The following is a 17,256-nucleotide window of genomic DNA, read 5'->3' on the forward strand; positions in this document are numbered from 1 at the left end:
ATGTTCGTGGGCAAGGAATAATTAACTACGTCATCTCCACCCCTCAACCTGTACTCTACAAGAGCACAGACACAAGAGACAACAGACACAAACATATACATTGCAGATGAGCTGGCAGTCCTCAATGACCCTGGACCACAGAAGGTATTTGCACTGGTGACAGACAATGCTGCGGACATGAAGGCTGCTTGGTCTAAAGTGGAGGAGTCCTACCCTCACATCTAGGCTGCTCATGCATTGAATCTGCTCCTCAAGGACATCATGGCACTGAAAACAATGGATACACTCTACAAGAGAGCCAAGGAAATGGTTAGGTATGTGAAGCATTTCGCTACACTCGCATTAACATCTGCTAACCATGTGTATGTGACAAATAAAATTAGATTTGATTTGAAGTTATAGCAGCAATCTACCTCACCAAGCAAAGTGAGAAGAATAAGAGCACCACATTGAAGCTATCCAGCAATACCCGTTGGGGTGGTGTTGTCATCATGTTTGACAGTCTCCTGGAGGGGAAGGAGTCTCTCCAAGAAATGGCTATATCACAGTCTGCAGATATGGACAGCCCCATCAAGAGGATCCTCCTGGATGATGTATTTTGAGAGAGGGTGGTAAAGCAGCCTGAAACGCCAAAAACCTATAGCAGTAGCCATTGCACGATTGAGGGAGACCCTGCCATCCTGTCTGATGTTCTGATGCTTGCAGATGTAAGAGAAGAAGTGTGTACTGCCCTGCCCACTTCACTGTTGCTCCAAGCAGAGGAAACTGCAGTTCTGAAATACATCAAAATGTGTGAAGACTTCTGCCTGAAGCCCTTACACGCAGCAGCGTACATGTTGGACCCCAAGTATGTTGGCAAGAGCATCCTGTCTGGTGCAGAGATCAACAAAGCCTATGGTGTCATAACGACCATGTCTCGCCACCGATGTTTCCATGAAACAGAGAATGTTACAATCTGATGTCTCTCTGGAAGGCAACCCTTGCTCGAATTTCGTCTACCTTGTTGTTAAGAGACTGGACATTGGCGAGTAGTATACTCGGGAGCTGTGGGCGATGTGCACGTCTACGGAGCCTGACTAGGAGGCCGCTCCGTCTGTCCCTTCTGCGGCGCCGTTGTTTTGGGTCAGCTTTTGGGATTAGATCCATTGTTCTGGGTGGTGGTCCAAACAGAGGATCCGCTTCGGGAAAGTCATATTCCTGGTCGTAATGTTGATAAGTTGACGTATAGTTCTTCCTGGCTGTATGTAATAAGAGGTCATTGATGACTGCCTTCCTGGGGTAACAATGTACGAAATGATATATAAACTAAATAATGCATAGTTTCCTAAGGACTCGAAGCGAGGTGACCATCTCTGTCGGCGCCATCTTGAGTGACTTGTTTTCCTCTATTTGACTGTATCTGGCTTTCAGAGATTGGGAAGAATACATGGAAAATCAGGTATCCTAGTATCACGATACTGGTATCGTGACAACGCTCCACAACCAGAAATATCCTAGTATTGGTAGAGTGGGATGGAGAGTGATACTAAAGAGGACTTAGGGGAGATTCGTACTTACGTGACAGGAGCTTTTAAATCCTATCCCTTTCCTTTCGGCATCTACTATTGTATATGACTGGTGTCATATCAAATAAAATGTTATTCATCATATGCTTCGTAAACAACAGGTGTAGACCAACAGTGAAATGCTTACTTAGTGTGCATTCAGAAGGAAGAGGGAACGGTGTGCATTCAGAAGGAAGAGGGAACGGTGTGCATTCAGAAGGAAGAGGGAACGGTGTGCATTCAGAAGGAAGAGGGAACGGTGTGCATTCAGAAGGAAGAGGGAACGGTGTGCATTCAGAAGGAAGAGGGAACGGTGTGCATTCAGAAGGAAGAGGGAACGGTGTGCATTCAGAAGGAAGAGGGAACGGTGTGCATTCAGAAGGAAGAGGGAACGGTGTGCATTCAGAAGGAAGAGGGAACGGTGTGCATTCAGAAGGAAGAGGGAACGGTGTGCATTCAGTGTATTGCAACGGAGCCTTGACCTTCCCTTTCTATTTTGAGAAACACCTAATAATCTTGTGTATTATTGTGTGAAAAGAGGCTGTTCATATTGACTTCATTGCGGTCATACCCATAAGTTTACACGTTGATTTGTACCCCAGTTTGTCATTCACAGTTGAGCAAATATAGAGAATCTTCATCACAGGTTTATACCTCCTCAAGAGGCTCTCTCAGCTTTCAACAATGTCTCTGTTTTTTAGTAGTGTTTTCTGTTTCATCCGAGTCACTGTAAAATAACTGAATGTGTTTGGCAAACTCCAACTGCACAATCTAACTTGTTTCGCTTTTGTTTGCTAAGCATATTACCACAAGAATGTGTTTTATTAAAAGTCTCAACAAAAACCGGAAATCATCCCAAATCCACATTATGCAGGTTTTATTGGACACATTAATGATTTTTGGCCAAAGTATACACAGTACTGTCATTATGGACTTCCTGAGTTGTTAAAAGCTTACTTTAGCCTGCTTTGTTTCATCCTTTTTTATGCCCAGATGTTTTATAGTCACGGCTAGAAGCTTATGTCAAATTGCTGTCTGAAGTATATATTTTTTTGTGCATTTTTAGCTAACCCTAACCCTTTTCCTAACCTTTACCTAATTCTCCTAACCTGCTAAGAAAAGTCAATTCTGACATGAACTGTATTCCATTTAGTCAAAACCATGTTTTAAGGTCCTGAGCGCTGAACCCTTTGTTGTCAGGTTTTGTAGATCACATTTAGTTTTTCCATGTATTGTGTGGATGGGGAGTTATAAAGGACTGAGTGCAGCTTTAAAGCTTGGTAATTGCATATCACAACACATGGCGCTAGCGTTTCATTTAGAACATTCTTCTGGGCTATGTTTAACCAATCATGTTGTGGCTAAACCTTTAACTTAAAGGCACACTCCTTCGTCGGAAAAACAACAAAATACCAGCCTTGCTGGAAGAAAAAAAAATGGAGAACAAGCAGCAGACCGTAAAACAGATGTTTTGAAATCACATATTAAACATATGAAATCAATAAAATGCCAGGGCTGACCAATGTCATTTTGATCTACCGTTTCACACCTTTTCTTCTTCCTTCTTCCAGAACGACTTGTTGTTGTAACGGAACACTACGAAAGCAGTCTAAATGATTTCCAGAAACAGGTTCAAACTGTCAGGTAAGATTTCAAGTTTTTTTATTAGTTGCACTGGGTTGACCAACTGGTGGCCTGAATTTGGCCCGGCTGTTGTTTTATTTAGGGCCCTAAGTTTTCTTATATAAAAAGGAAGTGTTATTTTATTTAGCATTTTTATAGTTGGACATAAAAGACTAAAAACACCAGCAAATCAGCTCCAAGTGATTTTAATTTTGGAATCTGTTCTAGAGTATTCCTACACTTAATTCGAGAGGTACTGTATATGTGATCGTATACAACTGCAAGCAAGGTTTGAAATGTCTGTTTTAGACAAATATTCTATCTGTTTAGGATACTTGCGGTCAATTTGCAGTCTACAAATGATTTGTTGTTATGCACTGTCCAACGAAATGCTTACTTGCAAGTTCCTTCTCGACAAAGCAACAACGATAAGAAATAGTATAATACCCGAAGGCACTATATCTACATAGTAAAATATTTACACAACATAAAGACTATATATAGATGTAGTACAATGATAATGTACTATGTTATGGAATGTTAAGAGGACCCAGTTCTATTTCTCTGTCAGTAGAATGACCATGGTTTAACTGAACAAAGAAGAATAGCTTCATTACATCAGGACTAGACTATGCACTCCCCTTGCCATCTACTGGTTGACAACGATAATAACACAAACCTCTTCCATCTAAAACACTTAAAACCGAATGAACTCCTCAACTCTACAGACCCGGCAGGGGGAAATGACTACATATTTAGTACACACAATGACCTGTTGTAGCTTTGTTGGCTGGAAAAAAAGACCGACTCTGAGTACCATACATGACCCTTTTTCAAGCCAAACACCACAGGTCCTAAAGCTACGCCCAAGTTTTATAATGTGTATATAAGATTTCTCAGGCCTTGTCTGTCTGTTACAGCCCAGAGAGGGTTCTCCAGATAGCCTATGAGGCCTTGGAGGGACTAGAGTTTATGAACAAACATGGGATGGTTCATAGAGCCCTCAATGCACAGAATGTCCTCATGGACGGCAAGGTAGGTAACCTCCCTTCCCTATCATTTGGGGTCTAATGGAAAGGCATTTAACGCCATTTGCCATTGTCATCTAGCCTGGTTAAACCTGCGCTCTCGTTTAAACAGGCTGATTGTCATCACGTTATTGATGCATTATTGATTTATCATAAGGCCATCAATACGTTGAACATTGTCATATGTAACATTGTTTCATTGTAGGGCAAGGTGAAGCTGGCTAAGTTTGGGCTCTATTACATGACAGACCACGGGGCAGATGTGGACTTTCCTATTGGGTAAGTCCTGTTCACATCTAACCTCTCATATACAACGAATGTGTCGATAGATGTGAGAAGCTAATCAATTGTGACTGACATTAGATTAGGCAGTGAAAACACATTTTTTTCAACATTTAGTCATTTAGCAGATGCTCTAAGAGCAACATAGTAGTGAGTGCATGCATTTTCATACTTTTTTTTCTCGTACTGGTGCCCCATGGGAATTGAACCAACAACCCTGGCCTGCAAGCGCCACGCTCTACCAATTAATCTATGTTAATTTATTAATCTTAAAAGCAATACATGGTCCACTGTCATATAGAGATAACTATGATAAATTATGATATGATAATGGAAGATTGTGAACCTCGAACGTCTGGAACTTGCAGTACTGTGGATCTTCTGGTAATGGAGGTCATAGGTCCCTCTGTGAACACAACACAGTATTTAAATGCTGTTTGTGAAATAGAATGAGATGCATTACTATGACATGTATGTGTAATGGTCAATCTATTGTTTATCAAATCACATTTTGTCACATGCGCCGAACACAACAGGTGTTACAGTGAAAGGCTTACTTACAAGCCCTTAACCAACAATGCAGTTTTCAAGGAAAGCCCTTAAAAATAAGAGAACAAATAATTCAAGAGCAGCAGTAAATAACAATAGCAGGGCTATATACAGGGGGTATCGGTGCAGAGTCTATGTGCTGGGGCCACCGGTGTCGAGGTAATTATGTACATGTAAGTAGAGTTATTAAAGTGGCTATGCATAGATAATAACAGAGTAGCGGTGGGGGGGACAGGCAATGCAAATAGTCTGGGTAGCCATTTGATTAGCTGTTCAGGTGTCTTATGGCTTGGGGGTAGAAGCTGTTTAGAAGCCTCTTGGACCTTAGACTTGGTGCTCCGGTACCGCTTGCCGTGCGGTAGCAGAGAGAACAGTCTATGACTAGGGTGGCTGGAGTCTTTGACTATTTTTAGGGCCTTCCTCTGACACCACCTGGTATAGAGGTCCTGGATGACAGGAAGCTTGGCCCCGGTGATGTACTGGGCCGTACGCACTACCCTCTCTAGTACCTTGCGGTCGGAGGCCAAGCAGTTGCCATACCAGGCATTCATGCAACCCATCAGAATGCTCTCGATGGTGCAGTTGTAAAACCTTTTGAGGATCTAATCATTTTAGTCTCCTGAGGGGGAATGGGTTTTGTCGTGCCCTCTTCACGACTGTCTTTGTGTGCTTGGACCATGTTAGTTTGTTTGTTGATGTGAACGCCAAGGAACTTGAAGCTCTCAACCTGCTCCACTGCAGCCCTGTCGATGATAATGGGGGCATTCTCAGTTCTCCTTTTCCTATAGTCCACAATCATCTCCTTTTTCTTGATCGCTTTGAGGGAGAGGTTGTTGTCCTGGCACCACACGGCCAGGTCTCTGATTCTCCCTATAGTCTGTCTCATCGTTGTCGGTGGTCAGGCAAACCACTGTTGTGTCATCAGCAAACTTAATGATGGTGTTGGAGTCGTGCCTAGCCGTGCAGTCATGAGTGAACAGGGAGTACAGGAGGGGACTGAGCATGCACCCCACGTGTTGAGGATCAGCGTGGCAGATGTGTTGTTACCTACCCTTACCACCTGGGGGCTGCCCGTCAGGAAGTCCAGGATCCAGTTGCAGAGGGAGGTGTTTAGTCCCAGGGTCCTTAGCTTAGTGATGAGATTTGAGGGCACTATGGTGTTGAATGCTGAGCTGTAGTCAATGAATAGCATTCTCACATGTGTTCCTTTTGTCCAGGTGGGAAAGGGCAGTGTGGAGTGCAATCGAGATTGCATCATCTGTGGATCTGTTGGTGCGGTATGCAAGTTGGGGTGGGTCTAGGGTTTCTGGGATAATGGTGTTGATGTGAGCCATGACCAGCCATTATGATATCCAGGTTTTAGATATTAAAGTAATCCATTGTTTCTGTAATAAGTACTGTAATAGAAGTCTTATCCAAAACACAAAGGCCCTCATGTTTTAGAAAGTCTTTGTGGGTAATAGCCTGTTGTTGAATGGGGGAATGATTGTGTGTGTGTGTGTGTTTTTGCTGCTGCCTCTGATGTCCTGTGTTATCTAGTCTCCAAGTAAAACATCTGGTTTGAAGATGAAATAAGCTTATCTGTCTAGTGTTTACGGAGATTCCATGATATGAAGCAACGTACTGTACATGCATCACTTAAACAATGACTTCAACAAAACAGGAAGTACCTGGAATATTTAGGTAGATTAATCATCAAAGTCTGTTCATTGTCAAATGTTATCTGTTGCAAACAGGTTTCATTGTATTTAATTCAAGACAACCTCAACGCTCTCAAGTTTACTATGTCTTGCAGGGTATTCAATTGACCTTTGACCCTCTCTCTGACTATCTCTGTCCACAGGTACCCATCCTATCTGGCTCCTGAGGTCATCGCCCAGGGCTCAGTCCACCCTAGTGACCCCTCCCAGGGGGAGAACCCTCTTCCCTCGGGGCCCAAGACAGACGTGTGGTCCCTGGGAGTCCTGCTCTTTGAGCTGTGTGCAGTAAGCTCTCTTAAACCCCCATGTCTTGACCTAATGATTGATTATTTGATTGAGCTGTCAGTCAGAAGTCAGGACTGTCTTTGACAGATGTTATGACAGTGTTATATAACCATTGATTTGAGGGTTCAAGTAAAGTGTGATATTGTGGTTAGGAGGAAGTCATTCTGTCCTCATGTACTATCAACCTTTTATTCACAGGGTAGAAGACTACTGCAGAACATTGAAATAAGCGAGAGATTGAAATTCATCATCACCTTGGGTAAGTGAACGTGTTGCCATGTCCATCAGCCTGGTGAGCCACAGGTTGGTTATGATGGGGTTGTTCATTGTTTATGATGGGGTTGTTCATTGTTTATGATGGGGTTATTCATTGTTTATGATGGGGTTATTCATTGTTTATGATGGGGTTATTCATTGTTTATGATGGGGTTATTCATTGTTTATGATGGGGTTGTTCATTGTTTATGATGGGTTATTCATTGTTATTCATTGTTTATGATGGGGTTGTTCATTGTTTATGATGGGGTTGTTCATTGTTTATGATTTATGATGGGGTTATTCATTGTTTATGATGGGGTTGTTCATTGTTTATGATGGGGTTATTCATTGTTTATGATGGGGTTATTCATTGTTTATGATGGGGTTATTCATTGTTTATGATGGGGTTGTTCATTGTTTATGATGGGGTTGTTCATTGTTTATGATGGGGTTGTTCATTGTTTATGATGGGGTTATTCATTGTTTATGATGGGGTTATTCATTGTTTATGATGGGGTTATTCATTGTTTATGATGGGGTTGTTCATTGTTTATGATGGGGTTATTCATTGTTTATGATGGGGTTGTTCATTGTTTATGATGGGGTTGTTCATTGTTTATGATGGGGTTGTTCATTGTTTATGATGGGGTTATTCATTGTTTATGATGGGGTTATTCATTGTTTATGATGGGGTTATTCATTGTTTATGATGGGGTTATTCATTGTTTATGATGATGGGGGTTCATTGTTTATGATCATTGTTTATGATGGGGTTATTCATTGTTTATGATGGGGTTATTCATTGTTTATGATGGGGTTGTTCATTGTTTATGATGGGGTTGTTCATTGTTTATGATGGGGTTATTCATTGTTTATGATGGGGTTGTTCATTGTTTATGATGGGGTTGTTCATTGTTTATGATGGGGTTGTTCATTGTTTATGATGGGGTTGTTCATTGTTTATGATGGGGTTATTCATTGTTTATGATGGGGTTGTTCATTGTTTATGATGGGGTTATTCATTGTTTATGATGGGGTTATTCATTGTTTATGATGGGGTTATTCATTGTTTATGATGGGGTTATTCATTGTTTATGATGGGGTTGTTCATTGTTTATGATGGGGTTATTCATTGTTTATGATGGGGTTATTCATTGTTTATGATGGGGTTATTCATTGTTTATGATGGGGTTGTTCATTGTTTATGATGGGGTTGTTCATTTGTTCATTGTTTATGATGGGGTTATTCATTGTTTATGATGGGGTTATTTGTTCATTGTTTATGATGGGGTTTATGATGGGGTTATTCATTGTTTTTATGATGGGGTTGTTCATTGTTTATGATGGGGTTGTTCATTGTTTATGATGGGGTTATTCATTGTTTATGATGGGGTTATTCATTGTTTATGATGGGGTTATTCATTGTTTATGATGGGGTTATTCATTGTTTATGATGGGGTTATTCATTGTTTATGATGGGGTTTATGATGTTCATTGTTTATGATTATTCATTGTTTATGATGGGGTTGTTCATTGTTTATGATGGGGTTGTTCATTGTTTATGATTTATTCATTGTTTATGATGGGGTTATTCATTGTTTATGATGGGGTTATTCATTGTTTATGATGGGGTTATTCATTGTTTATGATGGGGTTGTTCATTGTTTATGATGGGGGTTGTTCATTGTTTATGATGGGGTTGTTCATTGTTTATGATGGGGTTATTCATTGTTTATGATGGGGTTGTTCATTGTTTATGATGGGGTTGTTCATTGTTTATGATGGGGTTGTTCATTGTTTATGATTGTTCATTGTTTATGATGGGGTTGTTCATTGTTTATGATGGGGTTATTCATTGTTTATGATGGGGTCATTGTTTATGATTGTTCATTGTTTATGATGTTGTTCATTGTTTATGATGGGGTTATTTGTTCATTGTTTATGATTGGGGTTATTCATTGTTTATGATTGGGGTTATTCATTGTTTATGATGGGGTTATTCATTGTTTATGATGGGGTTGTTCATTGTTTATGATGGGGTTGTTTATGATGGGGTTGTTCATTGTTTATGATGGGGTTGTTCATTGTTTATGATGGGGTTGTTCATTGTTTATGATGGGGTTGTTCATTGTTTATGATGGGGTTGTTCATTGTTTATGATGGGGTTGTTCATTGTTTATGATGGGGTTGTTCATTGTTTATGATTGTTCATTGTTTATGGTTGTTCATTGTTTATGATTTGTTCATTGTTTATGACGGGTTGTTCATTGTTTATGATGGGGTTGTTCATTGTTTATGATGGGTTGTTCATTGTTTATGATGGGGTTGTTCATTGTTTATGATTGTTCATTGTTTATGATGGGGTTGTTCATTGTTTATGATGGGGTTGTTCATTGTTTATGATGGGGTTGTTCATTGTTTATGATGGGGTTGTTCATTGTTTATGATGGGGTTGTTCATTGTTTATGATGGGGTTGTTCATTGTTTATGATGGGGTTGTTCATTGTTTATGATGGGGTTGTTCATTGTTTATGATGGGGTTGTTCATTGTTTATGATGGGGTTGTTCATTGTTTATGATGGGGTTGTTCATTGTTTATGATGGGGTTGTTCATTGTTTATGATGGGGTTGTTCATTGTTTATGATGGGGTTGTTCATTGTTTATGATGGGGTTGTTCATTGTTTATGATGGGGTTGTTCATTGTTTATGATGGGGTTGTTCATTGTTTATGATGGGGTTGTTCATTGTTTATGATGGGGTTGTTTATGATGGGGTTGTTCATTGTTTATGATGGGGTTATTCATTGTTTATGATGGGGTTGTTCATTGTTTATGATGGGGTTGTTCATTGTTTATGATGGGGTTATTCATTGTTTATGATGGGGTTATTCATTGTTTATGATGGGGTTATTCATTGTTTATGATTATTCATTGTTTATGGGGGTTATTCATTGTTTATGACATTGTTTATGGTCTGTTTTTTGTTGTTTATCAGGTTGCATTGTTTATGACATTAGTCATTGTTTATGAGGAGCACATTGTTTATGCATTGGATGCGATTAGGGTGAGTTTGACATCAATCACAAGTCACTGTTTATTACACTGGTCCGCTAAAACCACTCTAAGAAAGGTTGATTGTCCTAGAATTCCTAGTTTGCCTAATGTGTAGTTTGCCTAATGTGTAGTTTGCCTAATGTGTAGATTGCCTAATGTGTGGGAAAGTCATGTTTTATGATGTAGATAAGACTACACCTTACTATATGCTGTATTGTTGGTCCAGAGACGATTGTGATTGTAAATGACGACACTTCATCAAATACCAAAACGATGCCCTGTAACTTGTAACCGCTAGCTGTGTGTGTTTGTGCGCATCTGTTTGCGTGTATATGTGTGCTAATGAAATTCATATGTCCTCCATTTGCCAAAGTGTTTCCCTTGTAAAAAGGCTTTTAACCTTTCTCAGGCTATTTTATTTCTTTAGGATGCTGAAAAGCCATAAAAGCAGAGGGAGATTGGGGCTGTGGGTCTGGATTGTAGCATAACTAATGTGATTGTCAACGTTCTGTTACAGGAGCTGCCTGAGAACGTCCTGACATTATTAAGGAAATGCTTGACCTTCCTGCCCTCCAGAAGGTAACTCGACCAGAGATGTTATGTTGTGTTGGCTATCATTTCCTGTTGGGAGGCCCATTCTCCATGCTTTCTTCAGGTACTTTTGTCATGCAGCCGAACTATCTGCAGGGTAATAACAGGGTAATAACAGGGAAAGTGATCAAAAACATGCCCAAATGAGAACATGGTACGTTTAGAGAGAACATTTGAGAACACTTCACGTAACATTTTTGTCGTGAAATCTGAACCTTTGATGAAGTGCGTCGATATGTTTTTGATGCATGTTCAAAAAATATATTTCACTCTGTGCTTCCATCCAGGCCCACCCCTGCAGAGCTGCTGGTTGACCCAGTGTTTGAGGGCGTGTCGTGTCTCTACGCCCCGTTCCAGCAGCCCGTCGGGCTGTTCTCCTCCTCCTTGCGCTGTGCCCACCTGGAGCTACCAGAGGACATCAGCCAGCTCTGCAAAGGTCAGAGTGCACACATGCATGCCCTGACGTGGCCACACACACGCATGGACACACATGGACACACACACGCAAACACACTTACGGACGCACATACATTATAAAAATAAATAGTTGTTTACCATTGTAGACCTGGCTCTATGGATAAAGGATACATCTCAGACGACCACATTATCCCATGTAGAGGACCCCATGTATCATCCTTGATGCTTAGTGTTGGATTTAATGGAACCCAGGAATCCCTGGAAAACAGTGGCAATTGTTATCGATTTGGATCAAGCTGCATACAATGAAATGAATTGAAATGTGGCTGATTTTGAATGTATTAGACAGTTAAATGAATCTATCAATCATGTCCCAGATGATGATGAGGAGTACCTGGGGGAGAGGGCCATAGATGAGGTGTACCACCTGTGGTGTTTGGCGGGAGGAGACCTGGAGAAGGAACTGACCAACAAGGAGATCATCCAGTCCAAGCCTCCCGTCTGCACCCTGCCCAAGTACTGTACAACACGCCCTTTCTACCTAGTGGACTGTTTCAGATAATGTTGTTATACATAGCATATCTTTCTACTGTCGTAGATAATGTAGTCATGTACAGCAGGCCTTTCTACTGTCTCAGGTAATGTAGTTATATACAGCATGTCTTTCTACCGGACTGTTTCAGATAATGTAGTTATGTACAGCAGGCCTTTCTACTGTCTCAGGTAATGTAGTTATATACAGCATGTCTTTCTACCGGACTGTCTCAGATAATGTAGTTATGTACAGCAGGCCTTTCTACTGTCTCAGATAATGTAATTATATACAGCATGTCTTTCTACCGGACTGTCTCAGATAATGTAGTTATGTACAGCAGGCCTTTCTACTGTCTCAGATAATGTAGTTATATACAGCAGGCCTTTCTACTGTCTCAGATAATGTAGTTATATACAGCATGCCTTTCTACCGGACTGTCTCAGATAATGTAGTTATGTACAGCAGGCCTTTCTACTGTCTCAGATAATGTAATTATATACAACATGCCTTTCCACTGTACTGTCTCCAATAGTTATTAACTATTTTAATCATAGAGCAAAGCACAAAGTTAGAATAATGTTTTCATCTGAACTTGTTAACTATATTATATTTAAGTAGATCCATGCTATTATATAGTTTCTCATCCGGATGAATAAATGTTGAATTCAATGTGTGTGTTAGTTTCCTGCTGGAGGATGGCGAGTCGTTTGGCCAAGGCAGGGACAGGAGTTTCCTCCTGGATGACACCACCGTCACACTGTCTCTGTGCCAGCTGAAGAACGTGAGGACACCACTGTGACTAATAGATTTAACATTACTGTACAATAACAGGAGCAAGACATTTTAGTAGTGCATTGGTCTCTACTTGGACTGTAATGACCAGTGTTCTACCAACACCACACAACAGGTCTCTACTTGGACTGTAATGACCAGTGTTCTACCAACACCACACAACAGGTCTCCACTTGGACTGTAATGACCAGTGTTCTACCAACACCACACAACAGGTCTCTACTTGGACTGTAGTGACCAGTGTTCTACCAACACCACACAACAGGTCTCTACTTGGACTGTAATGACCAGTGTTCTACCAACACCACTCTACACTGTAGTGACCAGTGTCTACCAACACCACACAACAGGTCTCTACTTGGACTGTAATGACCAGTGTTCTACCAACACACCACACAACAGGTCTCTCTCTACTTGGACTGTAATGACCAGTGTTCTACCAACACCACACAACAGGTCTCTACTTGGACTGTAATGACCAGTGTTCCACCAACACCACACAACAGGTCTCTACTTGGACTGTAATGACCAGTGTTCTACCAACACCACACAACAGGTCTCTACTTGGACTGTAATGACCAGTGTTCTACCAACACCACACAACAGGTCACACTGTACAGGTCTCTACTTGGACTGTGTAATGACCAGTGTTCTACCAACACCACACAACAGGTCTCTACTTGGACTGTAATGACCAGTGTTCTACCAACACCACACAACAGGTCTCTACTTGGACTGTAATGACCAGTGTTCTACCAACACCACACAACAGGTCTCTACTTGGACTGTAATGACCAGTGTTCTACCAACACCACACAACAGGTCTCTACTTGGACTGTAATGACCAGTGTTCTACCAACACCACACAACAGGTCTCTACTTGGACTGTAGTGACCAGTGTTCTACCAACACCACACAACAGGTCTCTACTTGGACTGTAATGACCAGTGTTCTACCAACACCACACAACAGGTCTCTACTTGGACTGTAGTGACCAGTGTTCTACCAACACCACACAACAGGTCTCTACTTGGACTGTAATGACCAGTGTTCTACCAACACCACACAACAGGTCTCTACTTGGACTGTAATGACCAGTGTTCTACCAACACCACACAACAGGTCTCTACTTGGACTGTAATGACCAGTGTTCTACCAACACCACACAACAGGTCTCTACTTGGACTGTAATGACCAGTGTTCTACCAACACCACACAACAGGTCTCTACTTGGACTGTAATGACCAGTCTCTACTTGGACTGTCCAGTGTTCTACCAACACCACACAACAGGTCTCTACTTGGACTGGTCTCAGGTCTCTACTTGGACTGTAATGACCAGTGTAATGACCAGGAATCCCTGGACACCACACAACAGGTCTCTACTTGGACTGTACCAACACCACACAACAGGTCTCTACTTGGACTGTAATGACCAGTGTTCTACCAACACCACACAACAGGTCTCTACTTGGACTGTAATGACCAGTGTGTCTGTTCTACCAACACCACACAACAGGTCTCTACTTGGACTGTAGACCAGTGTTCTACCAACACCACACAACAGGTCTCTACTTGGACTGTAATGACCAGTGTTCTACCAACACCACACAACAGGTCTCTACTTGGTCTCTACTGGACTGTAATGACCAGTGTTCTACCAACACCACACAACAGGTCTCTACTTGGACTGTAATGACCAGTGTTCTACCAACACCACACAACAGGTCTCTGTTCTACCAACACTTGGACTGTAATGACCAGTGTTCTACCAACACCACACAACAGGTCTCTCTCTACTTGGACTGTAATGACCAGTGTTCTACCAACACCACACAACAGGTCTCTACTTGGACTGTAATGACCAGTGTTCTACCAACACCACACAACAGGTCTCTACTTGGACTGTAATGACCAGTGTTCTACCAACACCACACAACAGGTCTCTACTTGGACTGTAATGACCAGTGTTCTACCAACACCACACAACAGGTCTCTACTTGGACTGTAATGACCAGTGTTCTACCAACACCACACAACAGGTCTCTACTTGGACTGTAATGACCAGTGTTCTACCAACACCACACAACAGGTCTCTACTTGGACTGTAATGACCAGTGTTCTACCAACACCACACAACAGGTCTCTACTTGGACTGTAATGACCAGTGTTCTACCAACACCACACAACAGGTCTCTACTTGGACTGTAATGACCAGTGTTCTACCAACACCACACAACAGGTCTCTACTTGGACTGTAATGACCAGTGTTCTACCAACACCACACAACAGGTCTCTACTTGGACTGTAATGACCAGTGTTCTACCAACACCACACAACAGGTCTCTACTTGGACTGTAATGACCAGTGTTCTACCAACACCACACAACAGGTCTCTACTTGGACTGTAATGACCAGTGTTCTACCAACACCACACAACAGGTCTCTGTTCTACCACTCTCTACTTGGACTGTAATGACCAGTGTTCTACCAACACCACACAACAGGTCTCTACTTGGACTGTAATGACCAGTGTTCTACCAACACCACACAACAGGTCTCTACTTGGACTGTAATGACCAGTGTTCTACCAACACCACACAACAGGTCTCTACTTGGACTGTAATGACCAGTGTTCCAGTACCAACACCACACAACAGGTCTCTACTTGGACTGTAATGACCAGTGTTCTACCAACACCACACAACAGGTCTCTACTTGGACTGTAATGACCACCAGTGTTCTACCAACACCACACAACAGGTCTCTACTTGGACTGTAATGACCAGTGTTCTACCAACACCACACAACAGGTCTCTACTTGGACTGTAATGACCAGTGTTCTACCAACACCACACAACAGGTCTCTACTTGGACTGTAATGACCAGTGTTCTACCAACACCACACAACAGGTCTCTACTTGGACTGTAATGACCAGTGTTCTACCAACACCACACAACAGGTCTCTACTTGGACTGTAATGACCAGTGTTCTACCAACACCACACAACAGGTCTCTACTTGGACTGTAATGACCAGTGTTCTACCAACACCACACAACAGGTCTCTACTTGGACTGTAATGACCAGTGTTCTACCAACACCACACAACAGGTCTCTCTCTACTTGGACTGTAATGACCAGTGTTCTACCAACACCACACAACAGGTCTCTACTTGGACTGTAATGACCAGTGTTCTACCAACACCACACAACAGGTCTCTACTTGGACTGTAATGACCAGTGTTCTACCAACACCACACAACAGGTCTCTACTTGGACTGTAATGACCAGTGTTCTACCAACACCACACAACAGGTCTCTACTTGGACTGTAATGACCAGTGTTCTACCAACACCACACAACAGGTCTCTACTTGGACTGTAATGACCAGTGTTCTACCAACACCACACAACAGGTCTCTACTTGGACTGTAATGACCAGTGTTCTACCAACACCACACAACAGGTCTCTACTTGGACTGTAATGACCAGTGTTCTACCAACACCACACAACAGGTCTCTACTTGGACTGTAATGACCAGTGTTCTACCAACACCACACAACAGGTCTCTACTTGGACTGTAATGACCAGTGTTCTACCAACACCACACAACAGGTCTCTACTTGGACTGTAATGACCAGTGTTCTACCAACACCACACAACAGGTCTCTACTTGGACTGTAATGTGTTCTACCATGACACAAGGTCTCTACTTGGAGTGTTCTACCAACACCACACAACAGGTCTCTACTTGGACTGTAATGACCAGTGTTCTACCAACACCACACAACAGGTCTCTACTTGGACTGTAATGACCAGTGTTCTACCAACACCACACAACAGGTCTCTACTTGGACTGTAATGACCAGTGTTCTACCAACACCACACAACAGGTCTCTACTTGGACTGTAATGACCAGTGTTCTACCAACACCACACAACAGGTCTCTACTTGGACTGTAATGACTGTTCTAATGACCAGTGTTCTACCAACACCACACAACAGGTCTCTACTTGGACTGTAATGACCAGTGTTCTACCAACACCACACAACAGGTCTCTACTTGGACTGTAATGACCAGTGTTCTACCAACACCACACAACAGGTCTCTACTTGGACTGTAATGACCAGTGTTCTACCAACACCACACAACAGGTCTCTACTTGGACTGTAATGACCAGTGTTCTACCAACACCACACAACAGGTCTCTACTTGGACTGTAATGACCAGTGTTCTACCAACACCACACAACAGGTCTCTACTTGGACTGTAATGACCAGTGTTCTACCAACACCACACAACAGGTCTCTACTTGGACTGTAATGACCAGTGTTCTACCAACACCACACAACAGGTCTCTACTTGGACTGTAATGACCAGTGTTCTACCAACACCACACAACAGGTCTCTACTTGGACTGTAATGACCAGTGTTCTACCAACACCACACAACAGGTCTCTACTTGGACTGTAATGACCAGTGTTCTACCAACACCACACAACAGGTCTCTACTTGGACTGTAATGACCAGTGTTCTACCAACACCACACAACAGGTCTCTACTTGTCCAGTGTTCTACCAACACCACACAACAGGT

At 42.1% G+C, this 17,256-nt stretch overlaps 1 protein-coding gene across 1 annotated transcript in view; it reads left to right on the forward strand.

Moving 5' to 3' along the window:
- tbck (TBC1 domain containing kinase) overlaps positions 1–17,256 on the forward strand; it is a 67,557-nt gene that overhangs the window by 2,932 nt on the left and 47,369 nt on the right. The window contains 10 exon segments of the mRNA XM_052464864.1: positions 3,116–3,188; positions 4,088–4,202; positions 4,401–4,474; positions 6,870–7,011; positions 7,210–7,303; positions 10,287–10,333; positions 10,841–10,902; positions 11,202–11,350; positions 11,709–11,847; positions 12,548–12,647. Coding sequence (XP_052320824.1) covers positions 3,116–3,188; positions 4,088–4,202; positions 4,401–4,474; positions 6,870–7,011; positions 7,210–7,303; positions 10,287–10,333; positions 10,841–10,902; positions 11,202–11,350; positions 11,709–11,847; positions 12,548–12,647 — 995 coding nt within the window.

This window comes from Oncorhynchus keta, chromosome 16 (assembly GCF_023373465.1).
Source record: "Oncorhynchus keta strain PuntledgeMale-10-30-2019 chromosome 16, Oket_V2, whole genome shotgun sequence".
Classification (NCBI taxonomy): domain Eukaryota; kingdom Metazoa; phylum Chordata; class Actinopteri; order Salmoniformes; family Salmonidae; genus Oncorhynchus; species Oncorhynchus keta.